We start from the raw sequence: 16,106 nt of genomic DNA on the forward strand, positions 1-16,106 counted from the left end.
TAAATGGAAACACATCCTGTGCTCATGGAAAGGAAGAATTAATATTGTCAAAATGGCCATTCGGCCTAAAGCAATCTCCAGATTCAATGCAATCCCTATCAGAATACCAACAGCATTCTTGAATGAACTAGACTAAATAGTTCTAAAATTCATATGGAACAACAAAAGATCCTGAAGAGCCAAAGCAATCCTGAGAAGGAACAATAAAGCTGGGGGGATTATGCTCCCCAACTTCAAGCTCTACTACAAAGCCACAGTAATTAAGACAATTTGGTACTAGCACAAGAACAGAACCATAGACCAGTGGAACAGACTAGAGAGCCCTGATACATCCCCAAGCATTTATGGTCAATTAATATATGATAAGGAGCCATGGACATACAATGGGGAAATGACAGCCTCTTCAACAACTGGTGTTGGCAAAATTGGACAGCTACATGCAAGAGAATGAAACTGGATTAGTGTTTAACCCCATACACAAAAGTAAACTCGAAATGGATCAAAGACCTGAATATAAGTCATGAAACCATAAAATTCTTAGAAGACGACATAGGCAAAAATCTCCTGAATATAAGCATGAGCAACTTCTTCCTGAACGCATCTTCTCGAGGAAGGGACACAAAATCAAAAATGAACACATGGGACTACATCAACGTAAAAAGTTTCTGTATGACAAAGGACACCATCAACAGAACAAAAAGGCATCCTACAGTATGGGAGAGTATATCTGTAAATGATATATCCAACAAAGTGTTAACATCCAACATATATAAAAAACTCATATGCCTCAACACCCAAAAAGCAAATAACCCAATTAAAAAATGGGCAGAGGATATGAAGAGACAATTCTCCAAAGAAGAAATTCAGATGGCCAACAGACACATGAAAAGATGCTCCACATCACTAATCATCAGGGAAATGCAAATTAAAACCACAATGAGATATCACCTCACACCAGTAAGGATGGCCAGCATTGAAAAGACTAAGAACAACAAATGCTGGCGAGGATGTGGAGAAAGGGGAACCCTCCTACACTGCTGGTAGGAATGTAAGCTAGTTCAACCATTGTGGAAAGCAATATGGAGGTTCCTCAAAAAACTAAAAATAGAAATACCATTTGACCCGGGAATCCCACTCCTTGGAATTTACCCAAAGAATACAACTTCTCAGACTCAGAAACACATATGCACCCCTATGTTTATCGCAGCACTATTTACAATAGCCAAGAAATGGAAGCAACCTAAGTGTCCATCAGTAGATGAATGGATAAAGAAGAGGTGGTACATATACACAGTTAAGAAAGAAACAAATACTACCATTTGCAACAACATGGATGGAGCTGGAGGATATTATGCTCAGTGAAATAAGCCAGGTGGAGAAAGACAAATGCCAAATGATTTCCCTCATTTGTGGAGTATAACAATGAAGCAAAACTGAAGGAACAAAACAGCAGCAGACTCACAGACTCCAAGAAGGGACTAGTGGTTACCAAAGAGGAGGGGTGTGGGAGGGCGGGTGGGGAGGGAAGGAGATGGGGTTTGAGAGGTACTATGTTTAGTACACATGTTTTTGGGGGTCACGTGGAAAACAGTGTAGCACAGAAAAGGCAAACAGTGAATCTGTGGCATCTTACTACACTGATGGACGGTGACTACATTGGGATATGGGTGGGGACTTGATAATAAGGGTAAATGTAGTAACCACATTGTTTTTCATGTGAAACATTCATAAGAGTGTGTACCAATAATACCTTAATAAAAATTTTTTAAAAATAAAAAAAAAGAAAATACAAGGAGTAACCTCTTTGACATTGGTCTTGGGAATGAGTTTTTGGATCTCAGAAAATCAAAGGCCAATACAAGCAAAAGCAACTATAGGCAACAAAAGCTAAAATAAGCAAGTGGGACTTCATGAAATGAATAGACAACCCACTGAATGGGAGAAAGTATTTGCAAATCGTATTTCTGATATGTGGTTAATATCCAAAATATATAAAGAACACATACAACTCAAGAAAAAAACCAATCTGATTAAAAAATGGGCAGAGGACCTGAACAGACATTATTCTAAGTAAGATATACAGATTACCAACAGGTACATGAAAAGATGCTCAAAAATGCAAATCAAAACCACAGTGAACTATCACCTCACACTTGTTAGAATGTCTATCATCAAAAAGACAAGAAATAACAAGTGTTGTCAAAGATGTGGAAAAAAGGGAACCCCTGTGCACTCTTGGTGGAAATGTAAATTGTTATATTCACTATGGAAAACAGTAGTTCCTCAAAACAAAGATTCCTCAAAATATTAAAAATAGAACTTCCACATGATCCAGCAATCTCTCTTCTGGGTATATATCCAAAGGAAATGAAAACGGGGTATCAAAGAGATAATGTTGCACACCTACATTCAATGCAGCATTATTCACAATAGCCAAGATATAGAAACAAACTAAGTGCTACAGATGAATGGATAAAGATGTATATATGTATTCAATGGAATACTATTCGGCATTGAGAAAGAAGGCAATCCTGCCATTTGTGACAACATGGGTGGACACTGAGGGCATTATGCTAAGTGAAATAAGCCTGAAAGAAAGATAAACACTACATCGTATCACTTATAGGTGGAATCTTAAAAAAAAAAAGAATAAGAAAAAAGTCAAGCTCATGAAAACAGAAAAGAAAATTGTTTGCCAGGAGCTGGGTGGTGGGGAAAATATGGAGGTTAATAAAATAGTATAAACTTTTAGCTGTAAGATTAATAAGGTCTGAGGATCTAAGGATCTAACATAAAATATGGTGACTATAGTTGGTAACATTTTATTGTATCACTGAAGTTTGCTAAGATAGCAGAACTTAAACGTTCTCACCAAAAAAAATAAGATAAAGTTGTTGAATTATATTTTACTTTAATTTTCTATTCTAATCCACATAGGGCTACTCTGAGGAGAAATTCTTGCTACATTAAATCCTTAGTCAAAATGCACTTATATCAAAGGTCAGAGAAGGTATCAGGGACAAGAATGATAAGTTTTTCATTAATTTTAGGAGGGTAATATCTAATTGGCATATCTGAATTTTCCTCATTATGTAAATAATACTTAATTCCAATAATACAATGTTTTATAGTCAGATATGTTTTCAAGAAAGAGTAAAAAACAATATTGGAAATTTACCATTCTAACAGTACAGACAACATAAACATGTAAAATATCTCTCTATAATAGCCACTGCAATAGAATCAAGAATATTTGAGTCACTCATCCTTGGGATAAATTGTCTGCCACTAAAGATTTTTGAATTACAATTTTCCATTATTGTTTCAGCCTCTTACTTTGGTTTTTGCTTCTATCATAGCCTCTTGTCAAAAATGTAAATTAGAGATTTGGCTGGTTGGAGAAATCAGGTATGTGAGAGTCTGGTAACAATACCAATTCCATTTCATTAAAAAAACTTGTTTCTATTTCAAATTTCCACAAAGGAAGTTAAATAGCAATTCATGAAACTACTAAAAATATAGACTTTCCAAACCTAAAATTTTAAAATACTTTAATATTTTACATATATTGTATAGAAAATCAAACTTCCCACCAACTAACCATTCTTTTCAAATATTTAGTGCTTTGTCCTATGTTTAAGGCTGGAAAATGAAGTGTTTTTTCATCACTGAAACCATTGAGTCAAACAGGATAACTTGCCTCCTGTCTCTGACTAAACTCTAGCACCTCTATGTTTTTGGTATATGCCATCTAAATACATGTTAAAGAGTGTAATATAAAAAGGTGCAGGTGTTCAACCAGCTTTTAGAAATCAGATTCACTGCTCATAGCTAGTTATAACACTTACACATAATATATACTATACTTAAAACAGAAAAATTCATGCCCACTAATCATGCTGATTCTTACCTCCTCTGCATCAGTACTGTTTAGTTCTTCTACTTTAATTTTGCTGTAAGTATCCAGTATATCAATACAGCTCTGATCCCTAAGAAACAAGATAGTCAAAACAGATCTCAATGATTTTTTAAAATAACATTAAGTCAGCCCCTATTGAAGATAAAATTGCTTCTTACCCAATAAATCTAAGTAAAACATCAGTTACAATTTTGGCTGCTTTAACGATAGGACTGTCTGGCTCATTGAAAGTCCTGGCATTATGTTCAATGTAGCGGACCTCCCACATTAATGCTGATATTCTCCTGTGAAAGAAAAAATACCCTCTGTTACTCTTGGTTGATACATTTAAAGTCTATTCCAGGATATACAATATAGAACAAACTAGGTGCTTAATCATGACATATCAAAAGTGTTCCAATATATGTATATGACTAAATATACATGTGTGACTGATATAAGGTATATGGTTACAGTATTTGAAGCCCAGGCAAGAATTTAGAAACACTACTGAACTGTGTAACACTTAGAGAAGAACTGACCTGGAACATTATGGGTGAACAGTGATTTATTAACCAAATATGAACAAAAACAAACAGCATTTTAATAGTCAAAACAATGTTTAGTTTTCAGGGGAAGAGGAAGAAAAAAAAACCAGGTTATAGAAAAGGAAAGATTTTCATCTACTTGCTGCCCTCCACCGACCTCCCATAATCATTTAAATCCCCTACAGGGAATTTAAACATGCTTCAAGTCTCTGTAGCACCTCAGTCATGACAAATCCACAAACCACTTAATTTGCCTTAAATAAACTAAAGTTAACTGTAATTTTTGTTTCACATGTGATTTTTGCTACTCATAATTTCCTCCCTGTCCTTTATTCCATACCCATTCTTGCCCTGGAAGATTGAGAATCTATTGAATAAAGGGAAATTAGTGTTCCAAATTTTTAGAAGAAATTCTGGAGTGGCTCTTTTGAGTCATTATTTTATACTATGAAAACACAGATCTCTGTGTATCACTATGCAAAAAGGAAAGCAAAAGACATAAAGCTATAATTTTATAATAAATGATAAAATTAAACAGACCTGTAAAAGCGATTTTCAAGTCTCCGCCTGATGGTGTTGAGGTCAGTTGGATAAGCAACTACAGTACAATACAAGGGATAGACACTGAGATCCACTGGAACAGCAAAAGGGGTGGCAAAATCTACAGTATTAACAAAATCAAAGACAGTAGTTATAAAGGACATTAACATTCCATTTTAACAAAAACTCACATATAAATAAGAATGGAGGGCAATATACTACATTTTTTAAAATTATGATGATTTAGTTATGCAAATTTTAGGCCAGTATTATCATAATGTTATTCTTTTTATTTGGATATAATATCTAGGAATCATGCATAATGCACTGGTTTAAATCAGATAAAGCAAGACAAAATTAAAGGAGAAATGTATTTAACTTCAAATTTATGTCTTTCCTGGAAATATACCACATGTCTCAAGTGATATGTTTTAGAATATAATTAGTTATGTGAGCAAAATACACTACTGACTCACTGCCTTTACCAAAGAACCCAACCAAAGTCAGGCTCAGGGAATAGCTAGAGAGCCACAGTGACTCAAGAAGTAAAAGACACCTACCAATATGCCTGCCTTCACTACTATAAACCCCCAAAGAATTAAAAACGTTTATCATTCCTTATTTTGGCTAGGCATATATAAGTATTAATATTAAAAGAAAAGTAACGCCAGCTACACGAGTATATACACATGCCAAATTTCATCAAGCTGTACACTAAGATCTATGCATTTTACTATATATACCTCAATAAAATTTTTTTTTAAGTATAAACTTCTGGTTTTAAGATAAGTAAGTTCTGGGATGTAATGTATAACATTATGACTATAGTTAACAATACTGTACTGTATGGAAGTTGCCAAGAATAAATCTTAAAAGTTCTTATCACATTGAAAAAATTTGTAACTATGTGTAGTGATGATGTTAACTACTAAACTTACCATGGTGATCATTTTGAAATATATACCTATATCACATAATTATGTTGTGCACCTTAAACCTATACCACAATTTATGTCAATGACATCTCAATAAAGCTAGGAAAAATTAAAATAAAAAAAATAAATTAGCCACAGAGATGAATATATAGCATTATAGAATATAGTCAATAATATTGTTGTATCTTTGTTCATTGACAGATGGTAACTACAGTTACCATGGTGAGCACTTAGTAATCATGTTGAATCTCTTTTATGTTGTACACATGAAGCCAGTAGTATTTATAAACAAAACTATCATCAACTGTGCCTCTTGAGTTAAAAAAGTACAGTGGAAAAAATGCATTTCCTTTGGTAGAACTTAAAATTCTGTTTTTCCTTGTTCCCTCCCAATATTCTTTCACATTCACTATACCCAAGGAAAGAAGGTGGTTGATGCCCCGAATAACCCGTTCACATTCCTCATCTCTGGAATGAGCCCCCCACTCTCCTTCCTGGGGTTTGTATAACAAAGCAGTCTGTTCTTGGTGGGACACAGGAACACCAGCACCAACTTCATCTGGAAAGGCAGCTATGTATAACATAAGAAATCAGAAATGATTAGTTTCCATTATCACATAATTTCTATTTTTCTTGTACAAGAATTTTAATTCATTTTTAAAAGCATATTTACTTCCTTCTGGAATTGGCTCCATATCCCAGGGGCTCATCTTTTCTCTCTCATTATTGTCCCAGCTATTAAAAAATAAGAAGATACAAATCAAATTCACGTGATACTTACTTTTTTATGCTAGTATAATTAGCATGACTTCTTGGAGATGAAATCTAGAAAAAGGCAATAGTTTTTCTTAAAGTAAAACTTTGCTCACATGAAGATAATTAGAAGCCTCTAATAGAGAAAACATGGTCCACCAATATGCAACTTAGAGAGCAGTAAGCTTACTCTTAGTTTTACTTGGCTTAAAAAAAAAATCCATCCAAGCATACATTCAGTAAACCAGGATATAGAATTAAAAAGATTTCTTTAGAAAATCCCTTTCAGGTTAAAAGAGTTGATTTAATAGATCACCTCCTTCTGTGAGATAGTGTACTTTACCCTAACAGCTTAAGTGGTATAGCACGTACAAAATTTTATTATTCTGTTTTGCTCTGCAATATGGAGACTAAAAGTCAATCTTTACATAATAAGTATTTCCTTTATCATTCTTGAGAAGAAAGCTTCAATCATTGGGAATCTTACAACACTGGAATTTCATAAAGAAGTAAAGTAAATGCTGTATACAAAGAGTATGTCCAATCATAATGCAGTCAACTCTGCCTGAATTCATACCATTACATAAAAGGTATGTTCCATCGCTATATTCATCGCTATATTCCAGCTGTAACAATTATTTAGCACTGAATGTTAGTATTCTTCACAAAACAATAGTTGTAATTCTTGTCTAAAATAGAAATAATTCAGAGAACATACAGGCATAAGGTAGGCAGAAATAAGTCTTCAGTTCTTGCTTTGTTTCAGCATGCATATTGGACCAAAAGATTTGCCATCAAATTCCTTCGTTACAGATACTATGATTAATTACTTCCCTAGACGTATAGGTCTTGTAAGATGAGAGAAGTCAGATAAAAAGGTATTATTCCTGGTAGGGTTTATAGAAAGTCCACAGAGCACTACAGTATTATACCAGGCATAAAAAGACCATAACTGTACTTACTGAACACTGTAACACTGGAAAGAACTATCAGGATACTCTGGTTGAAAAGGCTGTTGACTCTCCACAGTTCCAAACCACCAGGCATCATCTATTATACTGCGGAATCTATCACCTATAACGTTTTTAGAAATTCTTAAAAATTCTTAAAATGGTGCTTTTGAGAAGAATAGCCCTGTTCCCACTCCAAATTTGCTACTATTTGTAGAACACAGAATTAGCATTGTATCTTGCATTACTAGAGGTTTCAATCTGAGTTTTCCAGATTAGTGAATTTTACACTTTATCTCTTCAAGGATTTTGATCTACAAGTGCTAATAATGATTCTAAAATAAAATCAGGTTTGCCCATGTCTTCTTAATAAATGCTACCACATATTACTTAACTTTTATCAATTACTTTGGATCATCATTAAGCATACTCCTTCTTATACTATACATATGTTACTATAGTTTTTTCTTCTCCTCCTTTTTGCTTTCAGCTTTTTGCCTTTAAAAAAATCTCTTCATACTAGTTTTATGCCTCTAAATGGCTAAGGAATACAAAACCAAACCACTGTGGACAAAAATGTTTCTTCCATGTAAGAGTTTAAAAGTACTGATAGTAAACATTTACATAGTGCTCACTCTGTGTCAGGTACCATTTTAAGTGCTTTCTATATATTAATTCATTTATTGCTCACATCAAACTTCCAGGTGTGTTCTGATATGATTCCCATTTTAAAGATAATGAAAGTGGGCACAGAGAAGCTAAAAAATTTTTGATGATCAAATAGCTAGTGAGAGGGGAAGAGAGGGAGAGGAAAAGAGGAGGAGGAGGGATGGGGAAAGAGACAGAGAGAGACAGAGAGAGTGAGAGTGAGCTGGAGCACAAGAGCAGTAGAAAGAGAAACAGAGAGACAGACAGAAAGAGAGAAAGAGAAAGTGAGAGAGAAAGAAAATACAATCAGTAATGATAAGTTTAAGAGCCCAAGTGTTAAGTACTCTATTTTAGGGCAATTGACATTTTATGATTTTCTTTTTAATTCAGATTTGTATTCTAATAGAATAGGTATTCACAGAAGGCTTTAAGGTTATATGCCACATAAAATGTGCATAAAAACATCTAAATGTAACTGAAAAGGAAAATTTAATTTTCCTAATTTGGCTAACAGCTTTTTCCAGCTACATGTTAACGCAGTTTCTTTCTGTTAAATCAGAGTTAAAAAGGTACTGTCTCAACTTCAAACTAAATAGTTATTGAGAATTCTATACTTACCAATTTGCCAGTTCCTTTCTTTGGCTTCATTATAAAATTGATGTAGCACAAGGAAGTCAATGACATCAGGCATATCATGATACCTGCATAGAAAATAGAGCACATATGAACCAATATACAGATATAACAGTATATGTTACTTACTAAATATACAGGGCTATATATTTAATATGGAGTCATTAAGCAAAATGTTACAAAGTTCAAGCTCACTAACAAATTATTTTACCTAAACTTGATGTGTTTGGGAATGCACTACCTACTGTTACATTACTTCAATAATATAAAGCTGCCAATGAAAATTCTTAAACCATTAATAAGGTATTATATAATGAGAACTTTCTAAGAAAACTATGAATTGATATTCCTTCATTTCCTTAGATTTCAAACTTGATTTTAAGAAATGTGCCATTGACTAATTATTCCTATTATTATTAACAAAAATAAAAGCAACTACCATGTTTCAAGCATAGTTAGACACTTATAAAGGTTTTTCTGTTACTCCTCACAACAATCCTGAGGAAGATTTTACCGTTTCAATTTTACAGATGAAGGCATAAATTCTGAGAAGTAACCTACTCATAGATACATAGATACTAAATGGAGAAATAAATGAATAATTAAACACTAGATCTGAGTCTTTAAAACAACAAAGCCTGTAGTGCTGTAGCGTTTTCTTTCCCATCAAGCCTTGTACTCTGCAAAATACAAAATAGGGATTAAAACATAGACAGAAATATATCAGGGAGCCAAGATGGCGGTGTGAGTAGAGCAGTAGAAATCTCCTCGCAAAACCATATATATTTTTGAAAAGTTAACAAATACAACAATCCCTAAAAGAGAGACCAGAAGATACAGGACAACAGCCAGGCTACATCTACACCTGCGAGAACCCAGCACTTCACAAAGGGGGTAAGATACAAGCCGCTGCCTGGCGGGACCTGAGCACCCCTCACGCCAGCTCTCTGTGGGAGGAGAGGAGTCAGAGCAGGAAGGGAGAGGGAGCCCAGGACTTCTAAACACCCAGCCCTAGCCATCTGCAACGGAGTGCAGAAACACAGTGCGCGGGGTGCTGGATACTATGAAAATGGGACAGTAAAATGTGCGACTGGTCCCCGGAGCCAGCGCCCCTGGGACAAAGAAAAGTGAGTGCTTTTTGAAAGACTTAAAGGGCAGGGACTCCACAGCTGGATGGAAACATCCCAGGACACTTAGCCTAGCAGCTGGGAATCCCGGGAAACTCCGGGCGCCCTAAACCCCTGGGCAGCAGTGCAGCTCGGAGGACCCTCATGGAGATAAAAAGCCTCCTGCCCATTTCCCCTCTGATGCCATTCCACCATAGTGGAGCAACAGCCTGAGGCAGCAGGGCAGAGATTCTTTAACAGCGGCCGGGCAAGAATTTGAAACAACATCTGCGCGCAGCTGCCCAGCACAGGCCGTTAGGGGTCGCTGTTCTCACAGGAGAAGAAGGCCACAAACAAGCAATAAAGGACGTTCTTCCAGCCCAACACATGCACCACCTTCCTGCAACTACCTCTATCGACAAGAAAAGGCAGAAGAATTTGACACAGACCAGACTAACGCAGACATCCTTGCCTGAGAAGGAATCTGGGGAGACAGACCTAACGAATCTCCCTGAAAAAGAATTCAAAATAAAGGTCATAACTATGCTGATGGAGCAGAAGAGAAATATGCAAGAGCTAAGGGATGACGTCTGGAAGGAGACTACAGAAATGAAACAATCTCTGGAAGGATTTATAAGCAGAATGGATAAGATGCAAGAGGCAATTCACTGAATAGAAACCAGACAACAGGAATGCATAGAAGCTGATGCAGAGAAAGCTAAAAGGATCTCCAAGAAGGAATCAATATTAAGAGAACTGTGTGACCAATTCAAACGGAACAATATTCACATTATAGGGGTACCGGAAGAAGAAGAGAGAGAAAAAGGGATAGAAAGTGTATATGAAGATAAAATTGCTGAAAACTTCCCCAAACTGGGAGAGGAAATAATCGTTCAGACCACAGAAGTACACAGAACTTCCAACAAGAATGATCCAAGGAGGACAACACCAAGACACATAATAATTAAAATGGCAAAGCTCAAGGACAAGGACAGAGTTTTAAAGGCAGCTGCAGAGAGGAAAAAAGTCACCTACAAAGGAAAATCCATCAGGTTATCATCAGATTCCTCAACAGAAACCTTACAGATCAGAAGAGAATGGCATGATATATTTAATGCAATGAAACAGAACGGCCTTAAACCAAGGATACTGTATCCAGCACGATTATTATTTAAATATGAAGGAGAGATTAAACAATTCCCAGAGGAGGAAAAGTTGAGGGAATTTGCCTCCCACAAACCACCTCTACAGGGTATTTTAGAGGGACTGCTCTAGATGCGGACACTCCGAAGGCTAAACAGATGTCACCAGAGAAAACAAAATCACAGCAAAGAAATCAGAGGAACCAAATACTAACTAAATGCAAAAAATAAAATCAACTAACCACAAAAGCAGTTAAAGGAAACACAAAAAACACAGAATAAAACATCCAACATATAAAGAATGGAGGAAGAGGAAGAAGAAGGGAGAGAAATAAAGAATCACCAGACAATGTCTATAATAGCACAATAAGCGAGTTAAGTTAGGCAGTAAGATACTAAAGAAGCTAACCTTGAACCTTTGGTAACCACGAATCTAAACCCTGAAATGGCAGTAAGTACATATCTTTCAATAAAACCCCTAAATGTAAATAGACTGAATACACCAATCAAAAGACACAAGGTAATAGAATGGATAAAAAAGCAAGACCCATCTATATGCTGCTTACAAGAGACCCACCTCAAACCCAAAGACATGCAAAGACTAAAAGTCAAGGGATGAAAAAAAGATATTCCATGCAAACAACAGGGAGAAAAAAGCAGGTGTGACAAAATTAGTATCAGACAAAATAGACTTCAAAACAAAGAAAGTAACAAGAGATAAAGAAGGACATTACATAATGATAAAGGGCTCAGTCCAACAAGAGGATATAAGCATTATAAAGATATATGCACCCAACACAGGAGCACGAGCATACGTGAAACAAATACTAACAGAACTAAAGGAGGAAAAAGAATGCAATGCATTCATTTTAGGAGACTTTAACACAGCACTCACTCCAAAGGATAGATCCACCAGACAGAAAATAAGTAAGGACACAGAGGCACTGAACAACACCCTAGAACAGACAGACCTAATAGATATCTATAGAAGTCTAAATCAAAAAGCAACAGGATATACATTCTTCTCAAGTGCACATGGAACATTCTCCAGAATAGACCACATACTGGGCCACAAAAAGAGCCTCAGTAAATTCAAAAAGATTGAAATCCTACCAACCAACTTTTCAGAACAGAAAGGTACAAAACTAGAAATAAATTGTACAAAGAAAGCAAAAAGGCTCACAAACACATGGAGGCTTAACAACATGCTCCTAAATAATCAATGGATCAATGACCAAATTAAAACAGAGATCCAGAAATATATAGAAACAAATGACAACAACAACACAAATCCCCAACTTCTGTGGACGCAGCGAAAGCATTCTTAAGAGGAAAGTATATAGCAATCCAGGCATATTTAAAGAAGAACAATCCCAAATGAATAGTCTAACGTCACAATTATCGAAATTGGAAAAAGAAAAACAAATGAGGCCTATGGCCAGCAGAAGGAGGGACATAATAAAGATCAGAGAAGAAATAAATAAAATTGAGAAGAATAAAACAATAGAAAAAAATCAATGAAACCAAGAGGTGGTTCTTTGAGAAAATAAACAAAATAGATAAGCCTCTAGCCAGACTTACTAAGAGAAAAAGAGAATCAACACACATCAACAGAATCAGAAACGAGACAGGAAAAATCACAACGGACCCCACAGAAATACAAAGAATTATTAGAGAATACTATGAAAACCTATATGCTAACAAGCTGGAAAACCTAGAAGAAATGGACAACTTCTTAGAAAAATACAAACTTCCAAGACTGACCAAGGAAGAAATACAAAATGTAAACAGACCACTTACCAGCAAAGAAACTGAAGTGGTAATCAAAGAACTACCCAGGAACAAAACCCCAAGGCCAGATGGATTTACCTCGGAATTTTACCAGATATACAGAGAGGACATAATACCCATTCTCCTTGAAGATTTCCAAAAAATAGAAGAGGAGGGAACACTCCCAAACTCATTCTATAAAGCCAACATCACCCTAATACCAAAACCAGGCAAAGACAACACCAAAAAAGAAAATTACAGACCAATATCCCTGATGAACGTAGATGCAAAAATACTGAACAAAATATTACCAAACGGAATTCAATAATACATCAAAAGGATCCGACACCATGACCAAGTGGGATTCATCTCAGGGATGCAAGGATGGTACAACATTTGAAAATCCATCAACATCATCCACCGCATAAACAAAAAGAAAGACAAAAACCATATGATCATCTCCATAGATGCTGAAAAACCATTCGACAAAATTCAACATCCATTCATGATAAAAACTGTCAGCAAAATGGGTATCCAGGGCAAGTACCTCAACATAATAAAGGCCATATATGATTAGCCCACAGCCAACATCATACTGAACAGCCAGAAGCTGAAAGCTTTTCCTCTGTGATCAGGAGTAAGACAGGGATGCCCACTCTCCCCACTATTATTCAAAATAGTACTGGGGGTCCTAGCCACGGCAATTAGACAAAACAAAGAAATACAACCAATCCAAATTGGTAAAGAAGAAGTTAAACTGTCACTACTTGCAAATGACATGATACTGTACATAAAAAACCCTAAAGACTCCACTCCAAAACTACTTGAACTGATATTGGAATTCAGCAAAGTTGCAGGATAGAAAATTAACACACAGAAATCTGTGGCTTCCCTATACACTGACAATGAATCAATAGAAAGAGAAATCAGGAAAACAATTCCATTCACAATTGCATCAAAAAGAATAAAATACCTAGGCATAAACCTAACCAAAGAAGTGAAAAATCTATACCCTGAAAACTACAAGACACTCTTAAGAGAAATTAAAGAGGACAATAACAAATGCAAACTCATCCCATGCTCTTGGCTAGGAAGAATTAATATAGTCAAAATTGCCATCCTGCCCAAAGCAATATACAGGTTTGATGCAATCCTTATCGAATTACCAACAACATTCTTCAAGGAACTGGAACAAATAGTTCATAAATTCATATGGAAACACCAAAGACCCCGAATAGACAAAGCAATCCTGAGAAAGAAGAATAAAGTGGGGGAGATCTCACTCCCCAACTTCAAGCTCTACTACAAAGCCACAGTAATCAAGACAATTTGGTACTGGCACAAGAACAGAGCCACAGACCAATGGAACAGAATAGAGAATCCAAACATTAACCCAAACATATGTGGTCAACTAATATTCAATAAAGGGGCCATGGACATACAATGGGGAAATGACAGTCTCTTCAACAGATGGTGCTGGTGCTGGCAAAACTGGACAGCTACATACAAGAGAATGAAACTGGAGCACTGTCTAACCCCATACACAAATGTAAATTCAAAATGGATCAAAGACTTGAATGTAAGTCATGAAATCATAAAACTCAGAAAAAAACATAGGCAAAAATCTCTTAGACATGAACATGAGTGACCTCTTCTTGAATATATCACCCCAGGCAAGGGAAACAAACGAAAAATGAACAAATGGGACTATATCAAGCTGAAAAGCTTCTGTACAGCAAAGGACACCATCAATAGAACAAAAAGGTACCCTACAGTATGGGAGAATATATTCATAAATGACAGATCCAATAAAAGGTTGACAGACAAAATATATAAAGAGCTCACGCACCTCAACAAACAAAAAGCAAATAATCCAATTAACAAATGGGCAGAGGAGATAAACACACAGTTCTTCAAAGAAGAAACTCATATGGCCAACAGACCCATGAAAAGATGCTCCACATCACTAGTCATCAGAGAAATGCAAATTAAAATCACAATGAGATGTCACCTCACACCAGTAAGGATTGCCACCATCCAAAAGACAAACAACAACAAATGTTGGGAGAGGTTGTGGAGAAAGGGGAACACTCCTACACTGCTGGTGGGAATGTAAATTAGTTCAACCATTGTGGAAAGCAGTGTGGAGGTTCCTCAAAAAGCTCAAAATAGACATACCATTTGACCCAAGAATTCTACTTCTAGGAATTTGCCCTAAGAATGCAGCAGCCCAGTTTGAAAAAGACAGATGCACCCCTATAGCCAAGAAATGGAAGCAACCTAAATGTCCATCAGTAGATGAATGGATAAAGAAGATGTGGTATATATACACAATGGAATATTATTCAGCCATAAGAAGAAAACAAATCCTACCAATTGCAACAGCATGGATGGAGCTAGAGGGTATTATGCTCAGTGAAATAAGCCAGGTGGAGAAAGACAAGTATCAAATGATTTCACTCATATGTGTAATATAAGAATAAAGAAAAACTGAAGGAACAAAACAGCAGCAGAATCACAGAACCCGAAAATGGACTAACAGTTACCAAAGGAAAAGGGACTGGGTAGGATGGGTGTGAAGTGAGGGATAACGGTTGGGGGAAAGAAAGGGGGATTATGATTAACATGTATAATCAGCATGTTGGGGGGGCATGGGGAGGGCTGTGCAACACAGTGAAGACAAGTAGTGATTCTGCAGCATGGTAGTACGCTGATGGACAGTGACTGTAATGGGGTGTGTGTCGGGGAGTTGGTGAAGGGGGGAGCCTAGTAAACATAATGTTCTTCATGTAATTGTAGATTAATGATAACAGAATAAATACTATAAAATAAAATAAAATGAATTATTAAAAAAAACATAGACAGACAGACACACACACACACACACACACACTCCAGAGATAGCTACTCACTTAATGGAAAAAGACTCTCCAGTCATTTTGCCTGATATGGGGTCCAGAAATGCAAGCTTCAAGCAGCATAGTGTAGGTGGTCCAACCTCATATTTGATTCCTACAATCTTAACAAATTCTTGTTCCTGTTCATAAGAATACCAATAAATTATTACTTTCAATATAAATAATGCCCTAACATTTACATATTATTTTACAATTATTCGAACAACTTAAAAATTATCTGAATACTAACCAAATGTTAGGGCATTCCACTAAGTGGTAAAAGTAC

General features: G+C 36.0%; 1 protein-coding gene across 1 annotated transcript in view; it reads right to left on the reverse strand.

The window, feature by feature from the left end:
• Positions 1-16,106, reverse strand: part of BRWD3 (bromodomain and WD repeat domain containing 3) — a 160,740-nt gene that overhangs the window by 23,673 nt on the left and 120,961 nt on the right. Inside the window, exons 26-33 of the mRNA XM_036929979.2 lie at positions 15,836-15,960; positions 8,891-8,973; positions 7,637-7,748; positions 6,595-6,656; positions 6,337-6,492; positions 4,987-5,107; positions 4,078-4,203; positions 3,911-3,989 (exon numbers count right to left, since the gene is read on the reverse strand). Of these exons, the coding sequence (XP_036785874.2) occupies positions 3,911-3,989; positions 4,078-4,203; positions 4,987-5,107; positions 6,337-6,492; positions 6,595-6,656; positions 7,637-7,748; positions 8,891-8,973; positions 15,836-15,960 (864 nt within the window). The remainder of the gene's footprint in view (positions 1-3,910; positions 3,990-4,077; positions 4,204-4,986; positions 5,108-6,336; positions 6,493-6,594; positions 6,657-7,636; positions 7,749-8,890; positions 8,974-15,835; positions 15,961-16,106) is intronic.

This window comes from Manis pentadactyla, chromosome X, assembly GCF_030020395.1.
Source record: "Manis pentadactyla isolate mManPen7 chromosome X, mManPen7.hap1, whole genome shotgun sequence".
NCBI lineage: Eukaryota > Metazoa > Chordata > Mammalia > Pholidota > Manidae > Manis > Manis pentadactyla.